Below are 20,363 nucleotides of genomic sequence, written 5' to 3'. Positions count from 1 at the left end.
GTGTAAGTTTTAGGGGTGCCTGGGTGGCTCAGTTGGTTGAGCAGTTGACTTCGACTCAGGTCATGATCTCACGGTTCCTGAGTTTAAGCCCCTCGGGCTCTGTGCTGACAGCTCAGAGCCTGGAGCCTGCTTTGGATTTTGTCTCTGTCTCTCTCTCTTCCCCTCCCCCACTCTCTCTTGTCTCTCAAAAAAATGAATAAACTTTAAATTTTTTTTCAAGTGTATGTTTTAGATTCATCTGCCTGCGTTCAAGCCTGGATTTGCACATCACTAGTTACAAGATCTTGAGCAAACTGTTATAATTTTGTAAAAATAAATAGATATAGTAATTTCTATTTCAAAAATTTGTCCTACAAATCAAATTTTGTAAGTGTAAAGCACTTAGCACAGCGTGGTACATGGTTAATATTTAGTGACATTATTATAGATGCTATATAATTGTTATTATATAATGCTATATAGAGTAACATTTAAACATTGCAATTAGCACTAACCAGCTGTTTTAATATTTGTATGGCTTAAAACAATTTTTTTTGGTTATATAACATCAAACTAATATGTTTTTCAGAAAATATATGTCATCTACTGATGATGATCTGTTTCTCTAATTGCAGAAGCTGATTCACATGCAGGAGTCCGATATATTACAGAGGCCCTTGTTAAAAAACTTACTAAACAGGACAATTTGGCCTTGGTAAAATCTCTGAACCTTTCACTTGCTAAAGATGGTGGCAAGAAATTTAGGGTAAGTTATCAGCATTTCTAAATATGGGCATTGTTTTAATTTTCCTGTGTTTTAAAACTGAAAATTAAAAGATTATATTAGATTTACAGTAACATCTCTTGCTGATTTGTAGCAGATATTTTATTGTTTCCAGTGAAAGTTCTGTCAGAACTATGACATTTTCACATTCATAAGCTGTTACTATTCTATACATTATTGGATTCTCTCTAGAGAAGTGATTGGCAAACTACAGCTTGTAAGGCCAAATCGGGCCTGCTGCCTATTTGTGTAAATAAAATTTTATTGGAACACAGCCACACTCATTTATCATGAATATTGTCTGTGGCTGTTTTTTATAAGGCCCACAAAGCCAAAAATATTCATTACGTGGCTTTTTCCAAAAAAGCTTGTTGATCCCTGCTCTAGAGTGTTTACTGCTTTATTCATAAACTATCCAATATGAACACATTGTAAAAGATGACTTAAATTTTTGAACTGGAAAATATATAAACTTAGATGCCTACTACAATAGTCACAAAAATTAATTCCAGAAGGTTGAATATCTTAATGAGACCAAAGCAAAACCAACCCACAAAAATACCGTAACAGTATTAGGAAAGAATATAGGAGAATATATTTTTGAAGAGTTGGGAAAGCCCTTTAAGCAAACACCAGCCTTAATGCCACGTAGAAAAATATTGACAGACTTAGCTTGTGTAAAGATTAAAAAGTGTTTAATGAAAGAAAGGTACCTTTTAAAAAGTTAAAAGCAACAAACTGGCAGGGACTGTTTTCAACATCTGTAACAATACCCATATAATGTAAAGAGCTTCTACAATTTGGTAAAAGAGACAACTCAATGGAAAATGTGCAAAGGGTATGAACAAGGCATTCGCAAAAGTATTATAAATGACTAATACTGACATGAAAATGTATTCAACTTAACATCAAATAAATATGAAATAAGAGTTTGGTACCATTTTCCATCTTGTGTGTCTAATGGACAAGAATCAAAAGGATTATTTCATGTTCAGAAAGGTGTGGGAAGTGCATATTATCATATGGTCTTAGTGGGACATACAGATTGGTGCTGCATTTTATAAAGACTGGTAGCATTTATCCAAATGTCAAATGTACTTATTTGATCCAGAAATTCAGTTTATATTTACTGAATTAATACTTACTAACCCAGCAATTCTACTCCTCAATGTCTGTTGTACTTGATTTACATATACATTTATCCAAAAGTATATAGGCATGTTTATTAAGCATTATTTAAAATAGAAAAGTTGGAAATAACCAAATGTCAATAGGGGATTGGTTTTAAATGAATTATGATACAGTATACCATGAAATACTACCAAGTTTTTAAAAAAATTGAGTTAGAACTCTATGTATTAACATGAGAAAATGTCCAGTGTATTTAATAGGGAAAAAAAGCAAGTTCTAAAACATCTTGTATAGTAAGATCTAAAAATTCTGTTTTTATATATGTGTATGTATGGATGTAAATGAATTGAAAGGTACAGATGTATTTCAACAATGGCTACCTTTGATCAGTGGGATCTTTTACATGGGCCTGGGGACGTGATGAAGAGAGCTTCTTATGTTTCATTTGAAATTTTCATTAGAATATATTTATGTATTACTTATGTAATTAAAAAGGAAACAGGAGAGGGCACCTGGGTGGCTCAGCTGTTGGCTCAATCCGACTCTTGATTTTGGCTCAGGTCATGATCTCATGGTTATGGGATCAAGCCCCATGTAGGGCTCTGCACTGACAGTGCAGATTCTCTCTCCCACTCTCTGTCCCTATCCCCTTTCAAAATAAATAAATAAAAAATTTTTAAAAAAGGAAAAAGGAGACATTCTGGAGTTTACAAGTTGCAAAAATGACACCAAAGTGGTAAATATTTACTGTATGCTTATTATATGCCAGGCATTATGTTAGTCTATAGGAACACCATACACAGGTAAATAAGCTCTGTTTCTGATCTCTGGGAACATAGAGCTTCCTAGAAGAATGCCTAGCATTAAGAGGAGAAATAGTGAAGGGGAATCAGAGAAAGCACACAGAGGAGAGGCTGAAGGGGCTATGAGAACAGAAGATCTAAGAGTATGATGGAGAGAGGCCAATGGAGGGAGAACATCAAGCATGAACGGATGATAAAAAATGTCACGGAATCATTAAATAGGACTAAAGCTTAGAAGACGTCATTTGGATCTGGTGGTTAAAAAGTCCTTCTGTTTCTCAAACCAACCAAGTTCATTCTTTTAGGGCCTTTGTATTTTTTCTTGTTTACTCTGCCTGTTCACACAGCTGGCTTTTTGTTATTTAGGTCTCAGCTCAGTGTACATCCTCTGTGTGCCACCCAGTTGCAATTAACTCCCTTCTCAGTGACTCCTCATTCTTTCAGTCACCGAGTATTTATTCAGTGCCCATTATGTGCCAGGCATTTATGCTATCACAGTGAACACAGCAGACAGATCTGCCCTCTGGATGCCTTGCATGCTGTCATGTCACGTTATCTTTCTTTTCTTGTGAATATGCTTCAACGTCTGAAAATGTTGTTTATTTCTTTACTGGCTTTCTCCGCGAATGAAAACAAGGACTTTGGTTTCCTTATTCAGCACTGTATTTCCAGTACCTAGAACAGTTCCTGGCACATAATCCATGTTTGAGAAATATGTGTAGAATGGATGAATGAATGGCAGTCTTAGAACTATTTGATTACCTAGTAAAGGCAGAAGATATACTGCCTTACCGATAGAATAAGAGTAAATGGAAAGCAGAATGAACAAATGTACACAACTCTTGTGAGGACATGGTCACAAATAAAGGAGATAAAATGATAACTTGATAGGAAAACAGGTTCAGCGCGAGGTGATTTGCTTTATACAGAGGAGACTGAGCCTGTCGAAAAAAGGCTCCTGCAGCAGGGGGGATGGTCTAGTTCATTGGTATCCATTGCCTGGTGCTGTATCTGGTATGTAGTAACTGCATAATAGCTGTCTTTTGAATAGTGACTTTTCAAAAAAGTTTATTTATTTTGAGAGAGAGAGATAGGGAGCCGGGGGGTAGGGGGAGGGCAGAGAGAGAGAGAGAGAGAGAGAGACAGAGAGAATCCCAAGCAGGCTCCAAGCTGTCCATGCAGAGCCTGATGGGGGGCTCGAGCCCATGAACCTTGAGATCACGACCTGAGCCAAAATCAAGAGTTGGACGCTCAACTGACCGAGCCACCCTGGTGCCTCTGAATAGTGACTTTTTAAATTTGATCCAGGAGAGGTAGAGATTGAAGTTGCAAGAGCATGGGGTGGGGGGAGGGGGGTAGATGAGATGATGCAAGAGTGTACGTACCTAGCTGAACTTTGAAGAAAGAAGGAGAAGAGGGAGAGGGATAGAAAAGTTGAGGTGGAATTCTTGGTGGACAGTCTTGAGTGTCTCAGTACATAGGAAGTGTTGTCTGTCGAAGGGCAAGGAAAGTTTGGGGAGAGCTGCTATTCCTGGTCAAAGGAATCCCGTACCAAGGGATTGTCCAGGAGAGCAGTAAGGGTTTATTATTTTCTGGTGACTGATCAAAACAGCCCCTGATGCACATACATACACAGTGTACTTTATGTCAAAGAATCTGTTGTCTAAAGTATTCATTTGTTTCCAATTAGTATATCGAAAATTTGGAAAAATGTGTTAAACTTGAAGTACTGAATCTCAGCTATAATATAATAGGGAAGATTGAGAAGATGGACAAGCTGGTAAAATTACGTGAACTCAACTTATCATATAACAAAATCTGGTAAGTAAATACTTCTTTAGGTAGCATTGCAGGGTTGTCTTTGTTAGAGAGATTAATGCCACTCACATTACTGAATTGAAAGAGTCCTTTGAAATAGCAGACACCTGGATCCTCATTCATTGCTAGCCTAGTGCTTCACATATAACTGCTTTTGTGTTTTGGCATTACTAAAGTGCAGAATAATATCTTTCTAGCGTTATCCAAGGAGATACATGAGTACCAAGTTTTATCTTAATTCTGTTTTTGAAAGGAAGTTTTCACAGGTAGAGTCTTTGATCCACTGCCTTATTACATTAAGAAAGTTGACAGGAAGCAGTGTTTTAACCCTATCATTTTGATCCTAAAGATATTCCAATGTGTTTTGATCCTATGTGTTTATCCTGAAGTTTTTTGTTTATTGCTCTAAGAAATACACTCTCAGTCATGTTTCCACTTCATAGTATATATTACTGTGAGAAAGAAACATAATAAAACTGGCAGTGGCAAAAAAATACACATAGAAAACCTGTTATAAACTAAAGGATGCAATTGTCAAATCTTGAAAATCTTTATATACTTCGCCCTGCCTTAGACTTGGTAGATACAGTGGCCAACAAAATAAAACAACTAACAGTGGCAGAGGCTCTAATACAGCAAAAATGGAATGGGGGAAAAACCTGATTAATGAGTTAAATCCTTAACATAAGGTTTATATAAAAAATAATTGATCGTAATGAAAGCAATTCCAATAAAGTGAAAATGAAGATATAAAAGCTTGGAAATATTTGCCCATATAGAAAACTTACCAAGAAATTAATTTGACAATTCAGTTGGGAAAATGTTTCATCAGTGAAAATTCCTCAGTGTGAGTGATGCTTTATTGATTTAAATATTCTGACATATTTATGTTCATAAATATAGTGTTGTTTTAGGGAGGCCACAAGTTCAAAATGGCAGCCATATCTTGCTGGCATAGCGTGTGTGTGCTCTTGAGATTTTCACCTCTCCTCTAGCTTCCCACTAGTACTTCTCACAGTGATTAGAATGCCACGGACAGACTCTTTTCTGTATTGTGGGATCCTAAAGTTTGATAGTAAGATACGTAGGATTCCTGAACCCAGTAATGAAGAGTTGGCAGCTTAGCTGTTCTGATCAATTTCTTTTCAGCCACTTTTTGTTTGTTTCTCATTTATAAAAAGGGTTAACAAATTTTAATTACGAAAATTAACCCCACATAAAATGAAGGCAATTTATTCTAAACATACAAGGGAAGGACTGTATCATTATATTTACTAAATTTGATTTTATTTTTTCCAGCAAAATTGAAGGCATAGAAAATATGCATAATTTGCAAAAGCTAAACCTTGCAGGAAATGAAATTGAACATATCCCAATATGGTTAGGGAAGAAGTTAAAATCTTTGCGAATCCTCAATCTGAAAGGCAACAAGATCTCATCGGTAAGTTATTCAGAGTAGCAAGGATGTTTTTCAAATTTTTAGACTTGTGGGAAAAAAAGTTAAAATCTGAGTTTTTTAAAAAAAAAATGAGATTTCTTCTTTCAAAGTTCTTGGTCCTGTGACCAGATATCGAATTCAGGCATAATCAAGGACTCTCTAGGGTAAATACATATAGGCCTTTCTGGTTGTGCAAAGTTCCATGGTAACTGAGAGTTGGCCTCTTAGGATTTCTGCATCTACCATTTCATTTGAGCCTCAGAAAACTTTTTTTAAGGAGGCAGTAAAGGGATTATTTTTATAATACTATCAGAGAGTATAGTCTTGTTTCCATTTTCGGGTTGAGTCTGTTACCCAAAGCACACAACGTGGGCCAAAATCCAGGTCACTGAATGTCAGGAACAGAGTTCTTTGTTTTTTTCAGACTTACAAATTAAGCTTGATTATAATGTCAGGTGTTGTAGAAGGTTAATCACTAGCTCTTTATATTGAACAACTTTGTTATCATGGCTCACACAATCTGATAATCCTGTATATTTTTCTTTGGAGTATAATTTATTATTTTCTTCTGACGTTTACACAGGTGTTCAATATGTATTTAAGTAAAAACATTGATTTATTTAAATTTATATTAAAATGAGGAACAATCATGCCTAATTTAAAGAACATCAGTCATAGAATAGACAATAAAAGCTGTGCCTTCTGGGACACCTGGGTGGCTCAGTCAGTTAAGCTTCCGACTTCGGCTCAGGTCGTGATCTCATGGCTTGTGAGTTCGAGCCCCGCGTGGGGCTCTGTGCTGACAGCTCAGAGCCTGGAGCCTCTTCAGATTCTGTCTTTCTTTCTCTCTCTCTCTGCTGCTCCCCTGCTCACATGCTTTCTCTCTTTGTCTCTCAAAAATAAATAAACATTAAAAAAAAAAAAAAAAAAAAAGCTGTGCCTTCTAATATGGGTCTAGACCTGCCTTCTGTGACCTTGGAAAATCCCTTTATCTGCCTAAAATTCATTGTTTAAATTGGAAAAAACCCAAATTCTACCCTGCCTTCTTTCCTTACTGGCGTGTTATGGGGCTCAGATAAAATGATAGATGTGAAAATGCTTTAAAAACTTTAAAACACTAAATAACTCTTAGGGTTGTATTCCTTAAACCTTCACCAATAGAAGCCAATAATAATAATCAACATTTGTTTAATTGCGGTGCAATTCGCATTGTCTTTGCTTTTTTATTTCACCTTTTATAAAGTTGTGGTAAGATGACTCTGTGCCATTTCACTGCAACAGCCCAACAGCCTCAGAAGAGCCCAAGCCCTGTACTATGTTGCACAGCATCACTTTGGAGCTCTTGTGGCTCATGGAGTGATGGAAAGTGGGAGCCATGAATCTAAAATTTGCTAAAAATACTTCTCAGAGTAGTTGATTTTCAGATAGGATTTGGTGTCAGCTGATGTTAACAGGAAAATCATTCAATAAGTATTTATCATCATTTCTAATTTTGCATGACTTTCTCATCCCAGTTTATATTTGACATTGACATCAGTAAGAGTGATACACATTCACTTGTGAGAGAAGATTTATTTGTACTAGCTATTAAAAATAGTGTTTCTCGGAGCGCCTGGGTGGCTCAGTCAGTTAAGCATATGACTGGCTCAGGTCATAATCTCACGGCTTGTGGGTTCCAACCCTACATCAGGCTCAGTGATGACAGTTCAGAGCCTGGAGCCTGCTTCAGATTCTGTCTCCCTCTTTCTCTGCTCCTTCCCTGCTCATGCTCACGCTCTCTCTCTCTCAAAAAATTAACAAACATTAACAAAATTTTTTTTTTAAATAGTGTTTCTCAACCTTTTAAAATCCCTTTTTGGATAAACATAAAAATCATACTTCAAAAATGTGAGTAGCCCTCCATATTCTTATTTATTTTAACTACCAATTTTAACCGTTATCTGGAGATTTGCCAAAATCTTTTTTTATAGCCATTTATATTTTTGATGTGTTCAATCAGTACAGTGAAAAGATAATAGGTTTTAAGTTACACAGACAGGAATTCAGGTCCTGTTTTGTTCATTTGTAAGCTCTGAGCTTTGGGCAAGTTATTTAACTTCTTTGAACCTCAGTTTCTTCATCTCCAAAATTAAGGTGGTGTTTATATCATAGGTTATTGTGAGGAATCATAAATGAAATGGTATATGGAAAATGCCTAATACTCCTCTGATATACTCTAGATACTCAGATACTCCCTTTCTGTTCCTCCCCTCACACCAGTTTTGGATTATGGGTTCTATGCATAGGACCATGGGTTCCTTGCCATGCTGATAGCAATTTTCTTGATTTCTTACTTCCTTGGGTATGTTTTTATTTTAAAGTTAACTTACACTAATACTAATGTCATATATCATTTCAGCTCCAAGATGTAAGCAAGTTGAAACCACTTCAAGATTTGACTTCTCTGATCCTACTTGAAAATCCAGTTGTGGCCCTTCCTCATTACATCCAGTTTACCATTTTTCACCTTCGCTCATTAGAAAGTCTGGAAGGTCAGCCAGTAACTACTCAGGACAGACGGGAAGCTTTTGAGAGATTCAGTTTAGGTAAGGTGACATTTTTAAAAAACTAAATTTGGGTGGGGGAGGAATTTATTTGCAGGAGTTATCCAGAAAAATATATTGACATATGAACTTTATAATGCTATTACAATTTGCGTGGAAAATGCATCATAAATCAATTGACATCAACATCATTATACAACAATTGTACATTAACATTATTAAGACTTGGCAAATATTCATTGAGCACGTACTGTGAGCCAGGCACTGTGTCCGGCACCGAGGATACAATGGTGAACAAGATATTGGTACTGGCCTTCAGGCAGCTTGTGTTGTAGTGGAAAAGAGACAAAAAGCAAGCAAACTCAGGTAAAATAACAGAGGAGGACACGCTTTTGGGTAAGTGATGTAAAGGTATGGCTCTCTGAGGAAGTGACCTGTAAGCAGAAGGCAGAGGCAGGAGAGGATTAGCCATGTAAACAAAGGCATTCAAGGAGAGGGACAGCTTGCTTGCGCTCTCAGGCTGGAAAGACCCTGTTAAATTAAGGAACTGAAAGATCAGTACGACTGCAGAGTCGCTCAAGCAAAAGTTGGGAGAGATGGGGGGAGGCATGTGATGACACAGGGCCTTGGGGTTTGGATTTTATTTCAGGGGCAATGGGAAGCAATTGAGAATTTTTAGGTAGCAGTGGGACACAATCCAGTTTATATATTAATGATTATTTTTAGAGTACACTTAGCATGATGAGAGCACTGAGTAGTGTGTAGAATTGTTGAATCACTATATTGTATACCTGAAACTAATATAACACTGTATGTTAAGAATACTGGATGGGCGCCTGGGTGGCTCAGTTGGTTGAGCATCTGACTTCGGCTCAGGTCATGGTCTCAGGGTTCGTGAGTTCGAGTCCCGCATCGGGCTCTGTGCTGTTAGCGCAGATCCTGCTTCAGATCCTCTGTCCTCCTCTCTCCCTGCCCCTCCCCTGCTCATGCTTGCTTTCTCTCTCTCATTCTCAAAAATAAATAAACATTAAAAAAAAATACTGGAACTAAAATTTTTTTTAAAGATTTTTAATGCAAGATGGAGATTGATTTAGAACAAGGCAAATGAAGATAAAAGGACTTGTTCAGAGGCTATTATGGTAATCTAGGCTAGAAATGGTGACTTGTATTTAGGTGGTGGATGTGGAATAGACAGATCAGTTTTGGAGGTAGAATTAGCAACATTTTCTAAAGAATTGGATATTTCCCAGGCTTCTGGCTTAAGTAAGTGATTCGATTGGTGATATTATACATAAAAAAGGGAGAATTCAGAATGCTGAGTTTGAATGGCTGTGAGACAACCAAGAAGAAGGTTGGAAATGTGCATCTGAAGTTCAAAGAGATCTGTCCTAGAGATATTGTTTGTCAGCATAACAGAATTTAATCCCACTGGAATTGATTGGCTCACTCAGACAGGCGTTGGGAGGAGCAAGAAGGTGAGCCACCTAAGAAGACTAAGAGAGGCCAACAAGGTAAGGGGAAACCCAGGAAGTAGTGGGTTGCAAAACCCCAAGATTTCATGAGAGGAAGTGGTCAGCTACGTTGAATGTTGCTAAGACATAAAGAGAAAATAAGATGGGCACAGAGAAGTGCTTTAGATGGGCAACATATAAGGAGTGGTTGTAAAAATGCTAGATTATATAGATCCAAGAGTGAATGGAAAGGAGACATTTGGGTGAATATTTGAAATTTTCTCCCATAATTTCTCTCTCCTAGTACCTAATAAATGATTTTTTAAATCATTTAAATTTTTCAGTTAAAAAAATATATGTATATATATATTTATTCACCTATAGCTTCCAGACCAGGAAATGGGCAGAACTGAATGCAGTAACCAAAGAAAGAAAGAGAATATTCAGGAGTGGAGTGGAGGGACAATCATGGCTCAATTCTTACGGCCCAAGATGGGATCAGAGAAAAAGAGGAAAGATTGTCTCTTGATAAGAGAGACACTTTATCAGAAGGGAGCAAAGATGTGTGCAGTTGTGGGTAGTTTTATTGCTTTGGTGGTAGGAAAATGAGAAAGTTCCCAGGGGGTGGGGTCTAAGTTTTCTCAGTGGAATATGAGGTCATCAGCTGAGAAAGAAAATGAAAGGAGTATGGGAGTCTTGAAAAGAAAGAGAAAGGTCTGAAATAGTTATGTCAGAGCATTAGGAAATGAGTCTGTGTTCTATCATTTGAAATTGATGTTAGTCCATTTTGACTTACGAAAACAGCAGTTTCATATGGTTTGATCTCATGCTTGCGAAATAGGACACATTTTTATTTATTTATTTTATTTTAACTCCATATTTGTTACCCTGGAGTTTATGTTTTGGAATCATTGAAAATATAAATAATGCAAAGGAAAGTCATCATATAAATACAGTTTTCGGGCAAATATTTAAATTACTTATGAACATGACTTTGAATATTAATTAGGAGCCTTTAAGGCTCTTGGGATACAGTAGTGAACCAGACACATGCAGTTTCTGCTTTTACAAAGGTTTAGTGGGAAAGGCCGACAGCCTAGCTATTTGATCACATCTTACAACTCATTGGGTGATGAAGGCCACGGCACAGATGCAGGGTAACCTAAGAGCATACCTAGGAAACATCACACCTGGGGAGAGGATCGAGTCAGAGCAGGCTTCTCAAAACATTTTCCAAAATCGAGACCTAGAGGATACAAAATAAGCCAGTAGGAGGTAGAGGAAGAAAGTTCCGGGCAGAGGTGTGAATAAAAGCCCGCAGGTAAGAAGAGCCATCACAAATATGAAGGAGTAGAGTCACTTCAGAAAGGCTGCAGTGGGGTGGACTTGACAATGAGGCTGGAGAGGGACTTTGGGACCAAATCATGAAGAGCTTTGTCAGTTCTTCATGTAAGCGTTTTGGATCCTATTCTAAGCATAGTTGGAAGCCTTTGAATGCTTTTTAAGATCACACAGTATTTTACAAACATGCTTACGAATATGAAATAAAATATTGCATGTATTTTAGTAGGAGACCTGGAAAAAACCCTCATTTACCAACATACTAATTGAATGAAATACTTGGAAGTAAAGTGTTAACTTTTAAAATTGTTATCCAAATGATAATGCCTTCTTACCTCTTAGTATAAATCACTTTCTAGCTCAAGATAGTCTTTTTTCCCCCAAAACCATAGTGAATAGTTTTCAAAGTAGAATTATACCTATACTGTTGTAAGACTTCTTTTGCTATTATTTGAGAGATAGTCTTACCTTTATTCAAGTAAAAAATATAATGCTCAATAAACTATTACATTTGTGTTGGCAGAAGAGGTAGAGAGACTGGAAAGAGACCTGGAAAAGAAGACAACGGAAACTGAAGAGCTTCGGAGCGCACAGACAAGGTTCCTTGAGGAAATTAAAAGTCAAGATAAATTGAACAAATCACTGAAAGAGGAGGCCATGTTACAAAAACAGAGCTATGAGGAGCTGGAGAGTAACCTAAACACGAAAAATGAATTGGTAAGCCCATGTTTTACATTGCTTTGACTATATTCTTTTGAGATAGAGAATTCTTTGTCCTTGGGTCTAAAAACAAAACTTCTTGGACATAAAATGGGGAAGGTGTGGTTTAACAGAAATTTGTGCAAAAGGTTTTACAAGTTGTAGATAACTGTGTACTGTGTGAAATGGCTCCACAAAAGACGAATACTATCTTGGGCTGCATTATGTGAAGCTGGTATCCAAAACAGGAGGACGGTGAAGCCCCCCACTATGAGGAGTCAGACTGCCCCTAGATGTATGTATTTTGTTTTCAACAACAACATTGTTGGTGAGACTATACATTGGCAAAAACTTTTCAAATTGACAGGGGCGCCTGAGTGGCTCAGTCAGTTAAGCGTCTGACTTCAGCTCAGACTTCAGATGGGCTCTGTGCTGACAGGTCAGAGCCTGGAGCCTGCTTCAGATTCTGTGTCTCCCTCTCTCTCTGCCCCTCCCCTGCTTGTGCTCTCTCCCTCTCTCCCTCTCTCCCTCTCTCTCTCTCTCTCTCTCACAAGAGTAAATAAACATTTACTCTATGTGGATCCTGAGAAACTTAACAGAAGACCATGGGGGAGGGGAAGAAAAAATGGTTAGAGAGGGAGGGAGCCAAAACATAAGAGACTCCTAAAAACTGAGAACAAACTGAGGGTTTATGGGGGGGTGGGAGGGAGGGGTGGGTGGGTGATGGGTATTGAGGGCACCTGTTGGGATGAGCACTGGGTGTTGTATGGAAACCAATTTGACAATAAATTTCATAATAAAAATAAATAAAATAAAACCAGGAAACTGAAAAATAAATAAATAAATAAAAATAAAAAAAGAAGGAAAATTGACAAAATAATCCAAATTTAAATGGACATGCCTATGTTCTACATATTGGAAATGTTACATATAATAGTTTTACATATAACACATTTCTAATGCATTTTGTAGAAATGGTAGCAAGAATGTATGAAGGTATTATATATGTACCTATACACAGACACACACACACACACACACACACACACACACACACACATGGACATTTGCTACAATATTGTTTATATAAGTAAACTATTGAAAATAGCTAACCTGTTCCTCAGTGGATATGCATCTGGTAGAATACTCGTGTTGCTAAAATGAGGTAGGGCTGTATGTCCTGATATGGAAGTATGTCTAATACATATTGCTATGTGGAAAAAGCAGGCTGTGAAAGAGTAGATCAAGTATGATGCTAATAAGTAGTATGTATGATGGTACAAGTATATATAGGGAAAAATGGTAACTCTTGACATTCTGGGGGGCGGAATTTTAAAGCACTTTCCAATTGCCATTTATGCACATCTATAATGTTTAAATTGTATATAATTTGGCTTTATGGTTGAAACAGGAATAAAAGATATTTTAAAAGAGATTTAGACAGATTAGATTTAGACAGCCTTATAGGGCACCTGGTTGGCTCAGTCAGTTGAGAGTCCAACTCTTGATTCGGCTCAGGTCATGATCTCATGGTTCATGAGATCAAACCCTGCACTGGGCTCTGTGCCAAGAGTGGAGCCTGCTTAGGATTCTCTCTCGGCCCCTCCCCAACTCTCTCTCTCTCTCAAAATAAATAGACTTTAAACAACCAAATAAAAACCAACAAAGAAATAAAGGTCATTTAGTCCATCTCCCTATCTAATGTTTTTTTCTCTTTTCTCTAAAACCTGAGCATATATGCCTGTTTTAGTGATAGCAATCACATTCCAGAGTTACCACATTTTATCTCAGGACAGCTATTAGAAATTTCTTCTTTATTACCAGATGAAAAACTGTTTTCTTATAATTCTATTTGCCATTTCTTAAATTTTTCTCTGGCACCTGGGTCAGTAACTCTAGTCCCTCTTCCATAAAACAGTCCTCTGACTCTCGAAGGTAATTTTCATCGCTCGCTAGATCTCCTCTTCTCCAGCTTGGACACCCCTGTTGCTTTGGCCATTCTTCACGGAACATGGACTCAAGGCCTCTGAAGTCTCTCGGTCTGGCACCTTCTGATCATAAGTTCATGACCTAAGCTGAAATCAAGAGTTGGCCGCTTAACCGACTGAGCCACCCAGGCACCCCAGACTACATGACCTTTAAAGGCTTTTTCAACCCAGATAATTTGATTCTATAAAAAAAATAGCTATTGCTTTTTTTTTTCCTTTTGACCATTCTTTTTTCTGCTCTGTGTATAACTTAGAGTATTTGATTTCTCATATAACTAGTAGAATCCTTGATACATTTATCTTTTTCTTGCACCACCCCCCTTTTCAAGATTGGCATGCTGGCTTGAATGACTTGATTTGTTGACAAGAATTCTGCTTACGCACTTAAAGTTTTTAGCAAGAAAAGTGTTTCCTCCTCTGTGTAGACATGGAAATTATTTCTTCAAATCTGAATACTTGACTACCTCCTTCTTGAGCTCTTCTTTGCCTGAGAAAAAAGATGATACAGGGGCACCTGGCTGACTCATTCAGAAGAGCATGTGATTCTTGATTTTGGGGTTATGAGTTTGAGCCCCATGCTGGGTGTAGAGATTACTTTAGAAAAATCTTAAAAAAGAAAAAAAGAAAAGATGCTATATACCAGGAGGACATCATGAGAGACATATGTGATATTAATAATCTGATAATTACCAGTAATTTTATACTATACACCTATCTGTTGCTCTCTATTTCATAATAGAGTAGATCGATGCCTAACCTAATCATTGGAAATTTTTGTGACGATCAGTTTTATTTTAGCAGTGCACTCTTTGGGCCACCACTTAGCATTTGTATTTAAAATGCAAATATAGGGGGGTGCCTGGGTGGCTCAGTTGGTTGAGTGTCTGATTTCAGCTCAGGTCACATTCTCTCAGTTGATGAGTTTGAGCCCCGCGTCGGGCTGTGTGCTGACAGCTCAGAGCCTGGAGCCTGCTTCCGATTCTGTGTCTCCCTCTCTGTCTGCCTCTCCCCCGCTCATGCTCTGTCTTTCTCTGTCTCAAAAATAAAGATTAGTGTTTAAAAAATTAAAAAAAAAATACAAATATAGGGGCACCTGGGTCTCTCAGTCAGTTGTGTCTGACTCTTGATTTCATCATCTCACAGTTTGTGAGTTCAAGCCCTGTTTTGGGCTCTATGCTGACAGCAAGGAGCCTGCGTGGGATTCTCCCTCCCTCTTTCTCTGCCACTCTCCCATTAATTAGCATGCGCACATGCACTCTCTCTCTTTCTCAAAATAAATAAATAAACTTAAAAACAAAAAACAAATATAGGGGCGCCTGCCTGGCTCAGTCAATAGAGCACATGACTCTTGATCTTGAGTTCATGAGTTCAAGCCCCACTTTGGGCATGTAGCCTACTTAAAAATAAAAAATAAACCTTAAAAATAAAATACATATATAAAAAACAATATTTACTATGGTAGGACTTTGACTTGGTATTTATGAACATTTAATAAATTTTCCTGAGTTACTGATCTTTTTTATGTTTTGCTGTGAATAAATGTTATTTGTCAACCGTTTTTGCTGGGCTTTTGTTCACTATTTTTGGCTAGAAGACATTGCTCTTATGATGTTATTTTTACCATTAACCATTTAAAAACATATTTACATACAAAGTTATTATATATTTATCATAACAAATTTTGACAACACAAATGCATACAGTAGACAGTGAAGGTTTCACTCTTTCTCTTCCCTATTCCCTGGATGTTAATATATATTCTTTTTGTTTTCTATGCTTATAGAATATTATGTAATGTATATGTAATTGAATATATGTACCTCTAAATATTGTGTGATAAAAAAGAAACTTCCTGTATTTTTGATTATGCATCTTATTCTTTTTTTTTAATTTTTTTTTTATTTTTGGGACAGAGAGAGACAGAGCATGAACGGGGGAGGGGCAGAGAGAGAGGGAGACACAGAATCGGAAGCAGGCTCCAGGCTCCGAGCCATCAGCCCAGAGCCTGACGCGGGGCTCGAACTCACGGACCGCGAGATCGTGACCTGGCTGAAGTCGGACGCTTAACCGACTGCGCCACCCAGGTGCCCCATGCATCTTATTCTTTACAAAACAACGTATATCATAGCTCTCCAAGTTAAAAAACATACCCACATGTGCATACACACGTACACACAAATCTATTTTTTTCAAAGTCTGTATTGTGTTCCATTATATGGGTACTCCATAATTTAACCTACTCTTATTGATGAATATTTAGATTGCTTCCACTTTTTTATTAGAAACAATAATACAGAGAAAAATCCATGTGTGTATATTCCTATGCGTTCATAATAGTAATTCCTTAGTATAAATCACTACAAGTTGGGGCATTTGACTGGCTCAGTTGGTAGAGCATGTGACTCTGAGTCTTGGGGTTATGAGTTCAAGAAAAAATTTAGGGGCACCTAGGTGGCTCAGTTGGTTGAACATCTGGCTCTTGATTTTGGTTCAGATCATGATCCCAGGGTTGTGGGATCAAGCACAGCATTGGGCTCCACACAGAGCGTGAAGTATGCCTGAGATTCTCTCTCTTTCTCCCTTTGCCCATCTCCCCCACTCATTCTCTCTCTTTCTTTAATTTAAAAAAAATTAAATCACAAGTGGAATTACTGTGTAATTTGCATCTTAAATTTTAGTAAACATTAAATCTTATAACAGCTTTATACTTCTACAGCAGTGAGTGAAAGAGCCCAATTCCCCACTTGATATTATTATTTTGAACGTGTAAATAGGATAGGAAAAAAGTAGAATCTCATTGCTTTAATTTCACTTTTGTTTAGTTGTTGGAGAGTTGAGTATTGCATATGTATTTGCCTGTTCTTCTTTCATTATTCCAAAAGACTATACTATGTTACAAAAAGAATTCTGGATCTTATTCTAAGAGCCTACTTTTGAAAAACACTTTCCATTATCTTCTGCAGACTATTTGGTGATAATATTTTCTTTAGTTGTATCATGCTTTCCAGTTTCATAAAGTAATTCTTCAGGTAGCAGGTCAATTAGCCTATAAAAGAAATGTAGTGACAATGAAGTAAAACTTCTGGTGCCATTTAAACTATAATAGTCCCCTTCTCCTGCCACCAACAAATATTAACTTTAATTAACTTTAATGTAAATATTACTCTTTGTCTTTTTGCAAGTCCTGCCAGCCTCACAGAGTCGTGAGGACCAAGTAAGGTAATACAGGTGAAAATAATTTGAGTTGAATTAATAGGTAATGGAAAGTGGTACATCTGTAACCTAGTCAGAATGATGGTAAAATGTGTCCATATAAGAATGGTGCAGGTTCTAATAACATTATGTTCCTAAGGTAAGTTTTCAGTCAAGAGCAGCTTCTATTTAACTACAGCTTAACTCCCTAAAGTTCTCCAGGTGATGGTCTCTGTCTGCTTTTTTCTCCTTTTAGCCCTTGTCTTGGTTTCTTGCAGAGCATTTTCTGCCGATTCTTTATTCTTCCTTAAAGGTAGTTCCTTCAGGGATGAATTGCACACTGTGTTTTTCATGGTTTGCATGATACCTTGTATTAATATGCTTATGTACATTTTAAGTGTTGAATCTGGCTTGCCTTCTCAAGAAATGTGCTTGTGTGTGTGTGTGTGTGTGTGTGTGTAATTTTTTTAATTGATGTTTACATAGGACTGTGAATTTGTGAAGGAAAGAATTTGTATCCTTTTTCTTATTGGTAAATATGTTAACTGCAGTCAACTCTTGGTTATCCACAGCTAGTACCGTAACTAGCCTTACTTTCCAGGTCCTTAGACTCCTCATTTGCTCTCATTTATGCATTTCTTCAGACATTTATTGAATGCTTACTAAATGCTACGCCTAGCTCTATAAGAGACACAAAGGTAATTTTAAGATGCACAGAGTATGTATCATTTGCCTGCAGAGACAAGTCCCTACATTGTCCATGGATCCCGTCACATTTGCCTTTGTTTGGGCCTTACTGCCAATGATCTTTCTTTGGGAAGAGAAGCCCAAGATTAGTTGATGCTGTTGGTTGTGAGTTGCCTTCTTGAGATTCAGGGACTTAAGAGCGAGCATTCAGTGAGAACATCAATGTGGGTAATGTCTGCAGCAGCAGACAGAGTGTTGAATTTGAAATCCAGGAGACTTGGAATTGAACTCTGCCTCTTCCACTACAAGTTGTACAATTGGGCAAGTTATCTAGCCTCCTGGTGCAGCCTTTATCATCTCATAGGGTAGTTGTGAAGATTCAGTGAGACAGCACACGTAAAAAAGGCTTAGCACAGTGTCTCCCATACAGTGAGTACTTGATCAAGATTACCTGTTATCCCAGTTAGCCTTACTTCCATTTTGATGGATAATCAGGAGATGACTGTAAGCTAAATCCTGCACGACTTTGATTTCCTGGGCCTTGTAAAATGTTCCTGTCTGTTTATGTCTTACTCTCTTCAGCTTGCATTTTTATATTAATGAAGTTTTTCTGCATGTTTTTGTCTGGTACTACTATCAGACCCTGTCAAAAAATAAAAAAGACAAAAATCACTTAGCGGACCTTTGAAATGAACTCACCGGATTGGTTTAGTAGAAAGGGGGCTCGTAGTGGTAGTTAATAAAATATTTAGCATCTGCCACTAATCTCATGTGTAACTTTTGACAAGTCAGCTCACCAATCTAGGACTCAATTTCTTTACTTATATTTCAGAGAATTAAATTGGATGATCTCTTTTCTTCTAGCTCTAACAATTTCTAAGAATAAGTAAACCGTAATTATAGTAGAATTATTTTATTAAAAATGTAATATTACATATTGGGATCTGATTGACATTATTTACATCCTTTATCCTCTATTACAAAGAATAATGTTCAGAACACTGAGATACTACAGCAACAACAGTACAACAATTAAAACCAGTCTCTTAATTTCCTCCTTCTCACTCCTTCTTCTGATTCCTTTGTAATTAATCCCAAATATCATTTCCATCCATAATTTGAAGCTGCTATTAAAATTGTAGAGTAAGTTAAATAAATTAGTGTTAATTATTGGAAAATCTGGAAGCAGGTACTTAATAGATTACATAAAAATAATTGATACAGAATTATTTTCACGTTTAGATAAAGCAAATTTAGATGAGTTTTTAAATCTTTATTCATTAAATCTTTATACCCTGAAATAGCATATAAACTTCAAAGGTCTTTTATGTGATCTCTTATGAAGTGGTAATTTTATATTGCATTCTTTATAATCCTTTAGAATGAAAACAAAATGCTGTGAGTGTTCTGCTATTTGCTGCGAGGTTTAAAACAATCTAATTATTAGCTATGATTAGAACTTGCCATACCATCATACTTGTATACTAACTTACTGACACTGTATGTTGTTTCATATCAAATTGGACCAATAGCTAAAACAGAAGACCATGGAACTAATGCGAGCGTGTCAAAAACAGTATGAGATGGAACAGGAATTGGCCTTTTATAAAATTGATGCCAAATTTGAGCCACTAAATTATTATCCATCAGAGGTGAGTTAAACTTCTTAGTAATCCACAGTTAAAGCCAGCAGGGAGTGGAGTGGGGGGAGGCAGATGGTGGAAAGAAATGTTCAAGGGACATTCCACTTTCAGAGTAAACATATTTTGCTTGAAACAGTGAATTTTTGGTTCAGTAAGCTAAAGCAGCCTCCAAAAAAGGTAAAAAGCCCCAAGGGAATCTGTGATTCCAACGAATATCATAATATTATTTCATAAAAAAGTCAATTATTATCACTTATTAGGTGGGGTTTTACTTACATATCAGCTAAGAAACCAAAATAAAACACTGAAATTTCTGATTTGAGAGATTAAGCAATGCTAATAATCACATACCTGTAGGCAGTTCTTTAATCAACCAAGCTAAACCCACTCTTTGAGGATGGGAAGAGGAACACCTTGAGACCATTTTTTGTTTTAGTTCTTTTTCGGTATGTTAAGGGTAAGATTAAAAAAAAAAAGTATATATTTTTTACCTGGCTGCTTAGAAGTTACTTATTAAACCATAAATCTTTACTTATTTTGCTTTTAGTATGTCGAAATTGATAAAACCCCAGATGAAAGTCCCTACATTGGCAAATCCAGATATAAGAGAAATATGTTCACTACAGAGAGTTACATTATGCCAAATGCCCAGACCATAAAGATCGTAAGGATGGAGCCAGATGAAGGGGAACAACTCAAAAATGAGCACGTGAACTTGAGAGCCCATATGCCACTGGACATACAACTGGAAGACAAAGAAAAAAAAATAAGTGCAGGTTAACAAAAGTTACTTTAAATTCTTTTTTTTTTTTAATTTTTTTTTTATATTTTTATTTTTTTTTTTTAATTTTTTTTTTTTTCAACGT

General features: G+C 36.9%; 1 protein-coding gene and 1 long non-coding RNA gene across 9 annotated transcripts in view; one reads left to right on the top strand and one right to left on the bottom strand.

The window, feature by feature from the left end:
• Nucleotides 1-20,363, top strand: part of CNTRL (centriolin) — an 84,496-nt gene that overhangs the window by 10,177 nt on the left and 53,956 nt on the right. For 5 of the 8 annotated variants that reach the window (XM_058694317.1, XM_058694321.1, XM_058694320.1 and 2 more), the window contains 8 exons: nt 615-745; nt 4,388-4,518; nt 5,815-5,956; nt 8,352-8,538; nt 11,812-12,005; nt 17,424-17,480; nt 19,387-19,506; nt 20,045-20,273. In XM_058694317.1, coding sequence (XP_058550300.1) covers nt 615-745; nt 4,388-4,518; nt 5,815-5,956; nt 8,352-8,538; nt 11,812-12,005; nt 17,424-17,480; nt 19,387-19,506; nt 20,045-20,273 — 1,191 coding nt within the window. Of the gene's footprint in view, nt 1-614; nt 746-4,387; nt 4,519-5,814; nt 5,957-8,351; nt 8,539-9,757; nt 10,008-11,811; nt 12,006-17,423; nt 17,481-19,386; nt 19,507-20,044; nt 20,274-20,363 lie in introns of those variants that run through there. The other 3 variants (XM_058694319.1, XM_058694322.1, XM_058694323.1) reach the window with 3 other exon arrangements.
• On the bottom strand, nt 16,632-19,387 carry LOC131491414 (uncharacterized). The gene is made up of 2 exons (XR_009251438.1): nt 18,306-19,387; nt 16,632-17,021 (listed from the first exon to the last, which is right to left on the bottom strand). It is a non-coding gene; the product is annotated as an uncharacterized LOC131491414 (long non-coding RNA).

This window comes from Neofelis nebulosa, chromosome 12, assembly GCF_028018385.1.
Source record: "Neofelis nebulosa isolate mNeoNeb1 chromosome 12, mNeoNeb1.pri, whole genome shotgun sequence".
In the NCBI taxonomy this organism is placed as follows: Eukaryota; Metazoa; Chordata; class Mammalia; order Carnivora; family Felidae; genus Neofelis; species Neofelis nebulosa.
The sequence above is the reverse complement of the archived record's forward strand: the minus strand, read 5'-3'. Positions and strand labels throughout refer to the sequence as shown.